Source organism: Sebastes umbrosus, chromosome 4, assembly GCF_015220745.1.
Source record: "Sebastes umbrosus isolate fSebUmb1 chromosome 4, fSebUmb1.pri, whole genome shotgun sequence".
NCBI lineage: Eukaryota > Metazoa > Chordata > Actinopteri > Perciformes > Sebastidae > Sebastes > Sebastes umbrosus.
This window is the reverse complement of record NC_051272.1, coordinates 21,503,360-21,514,277: the sequence shown is the minus strand read 5'-3', so window position 1 is coordinate 21,514,277 and position 10,918 is coordinate 21,503,360. Positions and strand designations below refer to the sequence as shown.

Below are 10,918 nucleotides of genomic sequence, written 5' to 3'. Positions count from 1 at the left end.
TTTTTGTTTATACAAGGTCATGGTCTGGTTGTTACTGTGCTAGAAATCCAGAAATGTTACTGTTGCATGGTCAATATCACTATCAAAGTTATTTTCAAGATTCAAGTTTCAAGATGTTTATTGTCACACCTGTTATACAAGTACAATCGCGTGAAATGCTTTTTGCTGGGAAGCTCCATTAAAAATAATAAGTTATATTACAATTATAAAAGGAAATACTTTGGACAAGGCATATTAAGAACATATACAGGCATATTAAGAACATATACATTAAGAACATGTACAGTATATACAGTATAAGATATATGATATTTGGGGTAAGATAATATGACTAAAGATCAAATAAATTTATATCAATCTCATGCAAAAAAAATCATATAAAACCATAAGTATGGGACAACTTTATATGTTTCTCCCCAGTATTATTATTTATTTATTTATTTATTATTACTATTATTATTATTTGTATTATTATTATTATCACTATCATTATTATTATTATATTATTATTATTTATTATTATTATTATTATTATTGTTATTAATATTGTTATTATTAGTAGTAGTAGTACTATTATTATTGTTGTTATTATTATTATTACTATTATTATTATTATTATTATTATTATTATTATTATTATTATTATTATTATTATTATAACATATTTAACAGTGGCCTTGTTTCCCATTATCCCTCGCTGGTAAGAAACATGATGATGCTACATTCAAGGTCCTCTTCCATTAGTCTCGCTGGCCCCTCCCACCTCACGGTATCCTAGCAGCGGAGCTCTGAGCCCTCTCCTGATTGGTCCATTTCCAAGAATCCGCCATATTCAAACTTCCGCCGTGGTGTGTGGTGTGTTCTGTTGTCATCGATCTTCTGCTCTCTTTCTTTGTACACATCGGGACAGTTTTCATACGTCTGGACTCTGTCTTTTGGTCGCTACGTCTCGGTAAAACTGATCTCAAAACTAAGCCTCCTGAAAATATGGAAGAGAATGAAGAAGTTGGAGGAATGACGGTGGTAAAGAAGAAGCCCAAACTCCGCAGGATGTCATCGAGGACGTCCACCACCTCCACCATCAGCGCTGCGGAGCCGTCTCCTCGCACACTGCGGAGAAACAACTCTAAGAAGTGAGTAGGAGACGTCAGATATATGCCATATCATTATATGTACTTGTTTACATATTTATCTGGAAGCTCTTTTTGTAATGTTTAGCACATTTGGAGCTATCGTTATCTGGTTATCCGACTGTGAAGGGCAGGGCTGTTATTGTAACTGGCAAAGGATGCGTTCAAGTGCACCTCGGAAACTATTGTCTTTATGTTGTCACCACGATTTGCCATGCTTTAACCTGCGTGTGGTGTCACTAATAAATGTACAAGAGAAACTAAATATAAGATATACCAGGGAGAGGGACAAAGGAGGACGGTCTGCAGGACAGATAATAATGCACTATATTCAGTTTTAACAGTTTCCTTCATCTCCTTGTATTTTTATATCTGGTATATTTTTTTTGTACTTTTGTACTTTGCACTACTAACTTTTTTACTGTCTTTTTACTAACATGTTTTGCACTATGGAACTGTGATGCTGGAAACTTGAATTTCCCTCTGGATCAATAAAGTTAATATCTATCTATCTATCTATCTATCATAATCAATGACTGCGTTTTTAGCTGATGATAACTACAAGTAAAAAAATAAGAATGAAAATATGATCAATTATAGCTGCAACTAATTATTATTTTTCATTATTGATTAATCGGTGGATAAATTGTTTATTGTTTATTTGTTTTGCACAATTTAAGACTATACAACATAACAAAAAAAATAAATGAATAATATACAGTGCAGGAAGAGCCAAACAAACCCACTGGGCTTATCTGAAGCCTCTACCCAGAGACAAGATTAATATAAAGAAATAATATGACTACATAATAGTGATAACAAAACAATTAGGACAAGATATATATAATAACAACAATAACAATACAGTAAATATATCAAAAAAGACAAGTGTGTGTGTGTGTGTGTGTGTGTTGCATGGAAGTTTAAAGTAGATTTTGAGTAATTGTTTAGTCTATAAAATATAAAAACAAATTGCCTATCACAACTTCTGAAAGCCCCCAAAAGATGTCTTCATATTGCTTGTAAAAAAAACAAAGATATTAATTTTACAGTGGTGTGAAATTGAAAAAGAAAACTGGCACAATTTAAAAGCTGGAACCGGCAAATGTGGCATTCTCGCATGATAAATTATTTGAATATCAGTCACTTTTCTGTTGATCAATATGTTAAGCACTAGAATCAATGGTAGTCTAAGTTAAATGCACCAATAAGTTGCATCATCATACTTTTAATATCTGCAGAATGAGCAGATATCATCCTATCAGTTCAGGATTGTTTATACTGCTGATACTGGGATACTGTGGAGTTGGTATTGTCATGGTTTCTCTGCCTGTATTGTATGTATGTCATGGTGGACACACTCAATTTCCATTAGAAAAGCATGTCTGCATAGTTAAACCTGTACTGCACCTTTGTTTGTTCTTCCAGACTGCAGATAGGGTTTAGGACATACTCAATATTTGTGTTGGCTTCAAATTCACAGGGTGTAGTAACGTATGCTTACAAAGTTCAAAAAGAAATATAAGAATATTTAAATTTATATGATTATTAGCTTGTAATTATTACTCTGTGTATATGCTGACCTGCTTTTTGCCCCCTTCAAATCACATCTCAATGAACTTGGCTTGCAGATAAATGCAACTTTACCAATTATTTTTCATCATTTTCTTTGATCTTTCCCTCTCCACTTATTGTGGCTTGAAGGCATGATTATAAGTAGTAGGTTTGTGTAGCAGCGTGTTCAGCTGACCTTGGCCTTGACAGCACCCTCAGGGTGTCATGCACTAAGAAAAACACTGTAGCTGCATTGTTTTGTCACCATAACTGACTTTCTTTCTGCAGCAGCAGAGAGCAGTCCGGCTCCATGTTTGATTTTAAATATTAACGTCCCTAAGTCGTCATCAATGCATTCCCTATGAAAACAATAATTCTCTTCAGTCGTGTTTGTTTGCTTTGACTTGCTGTTTGCGGCGTATTTCAGCTGCTATGTCTGCATGTATGATCAGAATCTGTACGTCTTCATCAATAGAAGACAAGAAAACCTCCTCAGCAGAGTAGTAGGCAGTCACTCTGCAATGAAGAAGATATATAAACTCAATGTCACTGTGCTTACAGTTGCTTATTTGTGTCATTTCCTGTAGACCACCACTGCAGAGAGGCGGCTCCTTCACCTTCCTCACACCTGGGACTCCGTGGGACTTCAGTCTAGTGAGTAAATGATAAAAACATAACACCATCATGTTAGATTGCAGTGGTCCCATCCACACACCTATAATCTGTCGAAGGACATGTCTCACTAATACGTGGTAGTATTTTGGGCTGTGATCCTTTCATTTATCTTATAGATGTTGCTGCAAATGTGTTGTGAAAGTAACCAGTTTGTATTCTTATGTCGCCACAGAAGAGAAAGCGCAAAGAGAAGGAGGACGACACAGTCAGTCTGTCCAGCTTCGACCTCAAGGTGAGAGTCAGGGCAGCTTCCTGTCTGTCCGTTGGGTGCAAGACAGTCCAGCGTAGCACCCTTGAACGTGTCACCACAATAAACTTTAATCCCATGACTCAGGTTTCCCGCCACAGACAGCCATGAGTGCTCCTGTGTGTTATGAGCTCAGGATAATCCCACTACCCCCTAAGACTGGCACAAGTGTCTCTCTGAGGAAATGATAATGGGGACAGAAAATCCGAGCCACATTGTCCTCCAGCAGGATCGCAATCACTCTGTTCTGTGAAAATGGTTTAATACACTTTCTATACAACATCAACGACTTACATTTCCATTTTGATACCATAATATTAAACTTAAATAAAAGTCAGTTATAATATTTGAAAGCGGAATAAAACAATGGAAGATTCCTGACGCATTTAGAGTGGTTTCTCAGCAGTATAAATGACATCAAGCAAAAGCAGTGCTTTATAATATATCAACTATTGTACCATGGTCTGGGTGAATACTTGATTCTGATTGGCTGCAGGGTGTCCATTAATTCCTGATAATGGACACCTCGTCGGACATTATCCTTTACTTATATTGTAAGTAAGTAATAAAGAGAAAAAAGTAGATCTGACAGAAATAGGACATATCTAATTTTTCATCAGCATGTTTTATCATGTGTTACACAAAATGAGTTGGTAACCGTTTTATTCACAATTTGTAATTGAGAGCCTTGTATTAAACAATATCGTATTATTCAAGGTATTGTTACACCACAACAGTCTACACCTCAGTACAATCAAGTTAAACTGAAGACAGTTTATTTCCTTGATTCCCAGGAACCCAGTATCAAGCGTGTCCGACCTCTGGCCAAAGTTTCATCCCTCGTCAACTTGATGTCGCCTTCAAAGAATGGAGCCGTGCGGCGCTTTGGTCAGACCATCCAGGTAAATGTCATACTCTTCTGACACTCACTAGGGCTGGGTATCATTTTAAAAAATTACGATACCAGTACCTTTTAAAGTGATACCGATACCAACAGAGTGCTTCATTTGATACCTTTTTTTCTACTTCATTTGAGAATGATGGGTATTGAATTAAGTATTTTTTATCAGACACCACAGGCGTGTAGTATATACCACAATACTACTTGGTACTGGGTTATTTCGGTCGATACCTTAAAGGTATCGAGTACCGATACCCAGCCTAACACTCACTCTGCAAATTTACCATGTAGAAATTTAAATGAGTCGAATTTGTGTTTGACTTTAAAATATATGTTTTTCTCTAGTCAATGTCATTACGTGGTGACAGCAAGTCACCAGGGATGTCCCTGAAAGCCGGCAGCAAGGCAGCAGGTCCCACTCCCACTAAACGCAGGAACAGCACGCTGTGGTCGGAGACGCTGGACGTCCATCAGAAGAGCACGTTCTCCACCAAAGAGATCAAGAGACAAGAGGTGCTGCAGTTCAGTCTTTTTAAAGTCTACAGCACAGTCATCTTAAAAGTACGGAGAGCAGATTAAAGTAACTTGCTTCTGTTGTGTTTCTTCTTCAGGCAATCCATGAGCTTTACAGGGGAGAGCATGATCTCATAGAAGATCTCCAACTTGCACGAAAGGTTAAAAAAATATTTATTTAAAATTATACAAAGAAATCAAAATATTTATGCTCCCTTTTTGTAAACTTTCTTTTATGCTCACTCTGCTTTTCTCACATTTAGGCATACCATGATCCGATGCTAAAACTCCTCATCATGACAGAGGAGGAACTAGCTCACATATTTGGGGACCTGGATGCATACATCCCCTTACATGAGGGTAAATGACCACTAACCATTCTTGGACTTTAACTCTTTTAAAGTGGGGGTAGGCTGTTTGTTTCTGACGCCATTGGGCAAAAATTCCATAATAACCTTTCAGCATATCGTAATTCAAGTGTTCTGAGAGATAACTAGACTTCTGCACCTCCTCATGGCTCTGTTTTCAGGCTTTAAAAAAGAAGGCTAAAGTATTAGCAACATTTTCTCTCCATCTCTGAAACGCTTTGCTGATATTGTAGCTCGCTACAGAAAATTGCCCACCCTGAGGTACCATATGAATTACAGTATGGTGAAAGGTTATTATGGGATTTTCGCCCAATGGCGCCAGTGTTTTTGACCATGTGTGTGCCTTTTTTTTTTTATCTGCAGACTTATTGATGAAACTGACGGAGGGAACTGGCCCCGATGGAACAGTAGCTCAGATTGGACAGATAGTTATAGACTGGGTATGTGTTGATGTTTACCTCACACACATTATCTACAGATATGATCAGTTTGATCATGCAAAAAGATCGTAACTGTTACTGTATCTTCTCAGCTACCTGGTCTGAACGCTTACAAAGGCTACTGCAGCAACCAGCTCGCGGCCAAAGCTCTGCTTGACCAGAAAAAGCAGGACAAGCGGGTCCAGGACTTCCTGCAGCGCTGCCTGGAGTCGCCCTTCAGCAGGAAGCTGGACCTCTGGAGCTTCCTGGACATCCCACGCTCACGCCTAGTGAAATACCCGCTGCTGCTGCGAGAGATCCTCAGACACACTCCTCCCGATCACTCAGATGTAGCCAGTCTAGAGAGAGCTGTATGTCATCCAAATTACATACCTTTGCAGTCGTAGACAGTGTTGTTCCTTATATTTAGCTGTTGATAAATAACATATTATGCTATTATTTCACTGATTATGTAGTCTCGTGTGTTTTGCCAAATAACCAACTGATCGGTCTTTCTTTAATCAACCAGATCACTATAATCCAGGAGATTCTGTCTGAGATCAACGTGAGAAAAGGGGAGTCTGAGTGTCAGTATTATATAGACAAACTGGAGTATCTGGATGATAAGCAGAGGGACCCTCTCATAGATAACTGTAAGACTCTACTTTGTCACGGCGAGCTGCGGAACAAGAGCGGCTCGGTGAGAATTAAGTTCCTTATAATTACTATCCACATACATGTCGTCTATCTTGTATTAAATTGAGTTTCATTCTCTGTCAATGTGTTTCTTTGCAGAGGCTGCATGTGTTCCTCTTCTGTGAGCTGTTGGTCCTGACCCGACCGGTGACCCGCAACGACCGGAGCTGCTTCCAGGTGTATCGACAGCCCATCCCAGTTCGGGACTTGGCTCTGGAGGACCTTCAGGATGGAGAGATCCGCATGGGTGGCTCCTTCAGAGGAGCTTTCACCAATGGAGAGAAAGGTGGGTTGAGTTGTGTTGAGCTCCACCTGCTGGCGGAGAGCGGCTGAGGCACGTTGTGTCACCCATTAATTGAAAGGAATTTCTAAGTGTTTGATTATTTAATTGATCCAGCAAAGATGCTTCTTTTAGCTTCTCAGATGTGAAGATTTTTCTCTCTTTTAATATCTTTGAAAATTTGATATCTTTTGATGTTTTGGACTCTTGGCCAGATAAAGCAATTTGAGGATGTCACATTGGGTCCTGGGGGATTTTTCTGTGGTCTGCCTTTTGGAAACTAAATGACGCATTGACAAATAATTCACAGAAGTGAAAGTCACATGCACATCCCACGACTTTCATTGAAATGCGAAGTGACAAGCACCACAAGTGTACACAAATGTACAATGTCAAAGGGCTGTTTTTTCTCATTAATGAAAGAAGAAGAAGAAGAAGAAGAAGAAGAAGAAGAAGAGGCAAACAAAAGGTTTAAACAATAGGTCAAGGAAGATGGGCTGCGCTCAGTGTGCAACCTCCGGGTCTGAGAAGTGAAGCCAATGCTGAAGTGCCTTAAACTTACATTCTTTCTAATAGCCAGCAGGGGGCGAGTCCTCTGGTTGCAAAAAGAAGTCTGACTGTATAGAAGTCTGTGAGAAAATGATCCTACTTCTCACTTGATTTATTACCTCAGTAAATATTGTTAACATGAGTTTATGGTCTCAATCGCTAGTTTCAAGTCTTGTTTTATACAGCATGATGTTCATTTAGTAAATTATGGTCCCCTTTAGAGTCAAATAGAGCATAAAGCAGGGTAGGCTTTAGGGCGCAGCTACCTTGTGATTGACAGGTCGCTACCACGGCGTTGTCCGGTCTGAGAGTTGTCCGTGTCTTTGTCTTACAATTTTAACCCTTTCACAGTGTGTTTTCAGTTCATGAAAGTTAATTTTTGTTCACCTAAAAATGTCTTATGCAGCGTTTGGTTGTAGTTGGCTCCACCATCTCGTGTCACTTCTGCTTCCAAAAAACCGAGATGGCGATAGCCAAAATGCCAAACTCGAGGCTTCAAAACGGCGGTCCACAAACCAATGGATGACATCACGGTGACTACGTCCACTTATATACAGTGGATGCTGTACACAAAACTGATGTATAATGACCTTTATAAGACTGATAAGGCAATCTGGTTATGTTTGCAAACAGTTGCTTATTTACACATCCAGCAGTTACGGAGCAACGTTATCATTCATTTAGAGATGTGTACCTGGCCACCTGGTGAATGTAAGTCACATATTCACTCTCTTTTGGCACTTTTGTGGTCTACACCAACTCATGAAGGATATATGACTCTTTAGCAGCTCAAAGTTCCACTATATTTCTCCAGCTAGTCGTAAACTTTGTCTGTCTGTCATTTGGTGCTACTGTAGATGTGGGTTCATCAGAGCTTTTTTTGTTTGGAAAAAAACACTGCTTCAACTGCAGACTGAGATAGTAAAACTCTAATGGTTCATCACTACAAGAAACCCCTTTCGCATTATACAGTCATTTGATCCATACTTAAGATAAGCCGTTTTAATTTGCTGTGCTGTAGAGTGGTCTTTAACAATTGGTTGGAGAAGTAAGAGTAATTACTACATGGAAAGAATATGTACAGTATTTTGGATGGAGGAGGGGAGTTAGAGTAGTGCGTGTGTTCTCTAGCTGCAAGATCAGTTTGTAATCCTAATGGCATGAGGAAAGAAAGGATTTTTTTTAAGGAAGTGACATAACACTAGATTTTTGTAACCTATACTTAGGGCGCTTTCACAAGCCAACATTTAGTCCGTTGTTAACTCAGTAATCGTACTCTGGTGTGGACTGCTTCCAAGCAAACCAAAGCGCAGGCTGCCTGTGCAGGCATTTGTTGAGATGGACACAAGTAAACAACAGGTTAACATGAGTGGGAGAGGACTGACCTGGACTTCTGCAGAAGTTCGATGTTTGCTTGACATCTGGACCAAAGACAATATACAGAATATGATAAATAAAGTCCACAAAAACAGTGACGTTTAAAAAATAATTCCAGATAAATTGGAGAAGGGATTTGTGCGCATAGTAGATCAATGCCAGGTCAAACTTCAACAACAATATTTCAAAGTCTGTGATTCCCTGCATAGAATTGGCTGCTCTTGACACAGAAAACATAAATTCACTCTTTCATACAAGTCCAGCAACAACTTATTTTTTTTATTTGGTCCTCTTTAATTTGTGCATAGTGAAACTGAACCAGGCTAAATTGAAAAATAACCATAAGTATAATTTTCACTCTGATTCGGGCTAGCCAAACAGACTGTGGCTTGTGAAAGCACCCTGAGAAGATCCCAGAAGATGACTGTATTTCTTTTCTTCCTGTGTCCCTCTAGCAAAGAACGTATTTCGTGTGAGCTCTCTGGATCCTTCCCATGGCCAGTCCCACACCCTGCATGTCAACGACGTCTACCACAAGCAGCAGTGGCTCAACTGTCTACGCACTGCAATGACCCAACAACAGGGGGCGCCACCCAGAGTTCAGCAGGGAGAAGCTGTGAGAGCCAAGCGCCGCTCCTCCACCATCTCAGTCGCCGTCTCTGATGAGGAGACAGACGAGAACTGTCCGCCTGTCTCTGGTCCTAAACTCAGGCCTCAGAAGCTGTCTAAAACCAGACTGGACCGGAAGTTACAAGGCTCACTAAAGAGGAAGGAGACTGGAGTGTAGACATTTAACCCGGCACAAGGGTTCCTCTCTGACAGACACATGTTTCGTCACATGTCTGTCGGTGAATTTTCACACAAGCGCTGTTTTCATGCTTTTTCTTTGTCCTTGTAGCTGCACTGAAAAGGTCTTCCCTATCATTTCCGTCCAAATGTATTGTCACATTTTAGTCTTTAAAAAGTGTAATTAGTTTACAAAAAAAAGTTATATGTGTCAGTGTGACTGAGATGTATGTTTACACCAGCTAAATGTGTGTGGAATTAGGGTTTTATGTGTTTACCTACAAACAACTTTATACCACTTGTAGCCCTTTAAAATTTGTGTCATTCTAGTGTCGACACTTTTAAACTTCCTCTGTTTCTCAAAATGTAAATGCAGCTATATCATAAGTAGCATGTGTGCAGTGTTATCTGTGCCAAGATAAGGGATCAGGAAATTGAGAAACTGTGATGGCCTCAGTGGTATGTGCAGGAAGAAGAGTCTAAAAATGTTTGAGATAATGAGCAGAACATGAGTAAGAACACTATGACCATGAATATGATAAAAAAAAAAATTTGGAGAAAAAAAGGTGAATGAATCTAGTAGATGTATTCAGTGAAAACTTGTTAAATGGAAAAAAGATAAAACATTTAGTTTGTACTTAAAGAGTCCTGAGTATGATTGACGAAGTATGATTGATTGTTCCAACATCCTCTCGGTCGTACTTTGACCCCTCAGTCACTTCCTGTTACTGCTGACAGAGCTGTTCAACAGTGTGTTGCAACATTTGTCAGGCAAACAGAAGCTGAGGAAAACTCTGAAGTGTGCTTCTTTCCACTTAGTGTTGTGAAATCCTGCATATCCTTTTTGTAGTTAATTTTTCCCTTCAGAATGATACAGTTGTACAGGCTATTTGATATAATGTCTTGAAACATTAAATACCCATTGAAAGAAAATCACGTTTACTTATTTTCAGTTCAGAAACATGTTTGACTCATTTTCTACCTTATCACTGTAGTTCTTATTCTCAAATGCTGATGACTGCTTTGTGAGACTTGTTGATATACTCTCTATACCAAGCTTGTTTTTGGCCTCAAAGACTTTGAATACTGAAGAAGGGGCTATTTGCTGAATAATTTCCTGTAAAGCCGATGATTATCAACGTTTGGTGTGACACGCTAGCACTCCAGATAAGAAAAGGAGATGTACTTTATCACAATTGTTTATGCAGAAAAAAAAACAGCATTGATGTGTGTATGCAGATTTCATTAGGAAATAAAAACAGTTAAGGGACCAAAACTGAAAGAACACAAAAAAGGAACTAACTTTTGAATTATTTCTGTCCTAGAACGAGGCAGATTTCAATCCTCCTTCTGTGTGAACAGCTCTTAGATTTAGATTCTATTTGTTTACACATATAAAAGGTACAAGTTGATATTACATTAA

The 10,918-nt window shown here is 38.9% G+C and overlaps 1 protein-coding gene across 1 annotated transcript; it reads left to right on the top strand.

Moving 5' to 3' along the window:
• Positions 1 to 987: 987 nt before the first annotated feature.
• Positions 988 to 10,428, top strand: LOC119487513 (neuroepithelial cell-transforming gene 1 protein-like). Its single transcript, XM_037768457.1, has 12 exons — positions 988 to 1,133; positions 3,272 to 3,338; positions 3,532 to 3,591; positions 4,401 to 4,508; positions 4,853 to 5,020; positions 5,119 to 5,181; positions 5,284 to 5,380; positions 5,752 to 5,828; positions 5,921 to 6,178; positions 6,337 to 6,507; positions 6,603 to 6,789; positions 9,165 to 10,428. The coding sequence occupies exons 1-12, from the start codon at positions 988 to 990 to the stop codon at positions 9,494 to 9,496; spliced, it is 1,734 nt and encodes a 577-aa protein (XP_037624385.1). The 3' UTR covers positions 9,497 to 10,428.
• The last annotated feature ends 490 nt before the right edge of the window (positions 10,429 to 10,918 follow it).

Coding starts and splice junctions, on each gene's coding strand:
- LOC119487513 (XM_037768457.1), top strand. CDS start 988: ATGGAAGAGAATGAAGAAGTTGGAGGAATGACGGTGGTAAAGAAGAAG. Junction 6,179..6,336: donor TAGCCAGTCTAGAGAGAGCT/GTATGTCATCCA, acceptor TTAATCAACCAG/ATCACTATAATCCAGGAGAT. Junction 6,508..6,602: donor TGCGGAACAAGAGCGGCTCG/GTGAGAATTAAG, acceptor GTTTCTTTGCAG/AGGCTGCATGTGTTCCTCTT.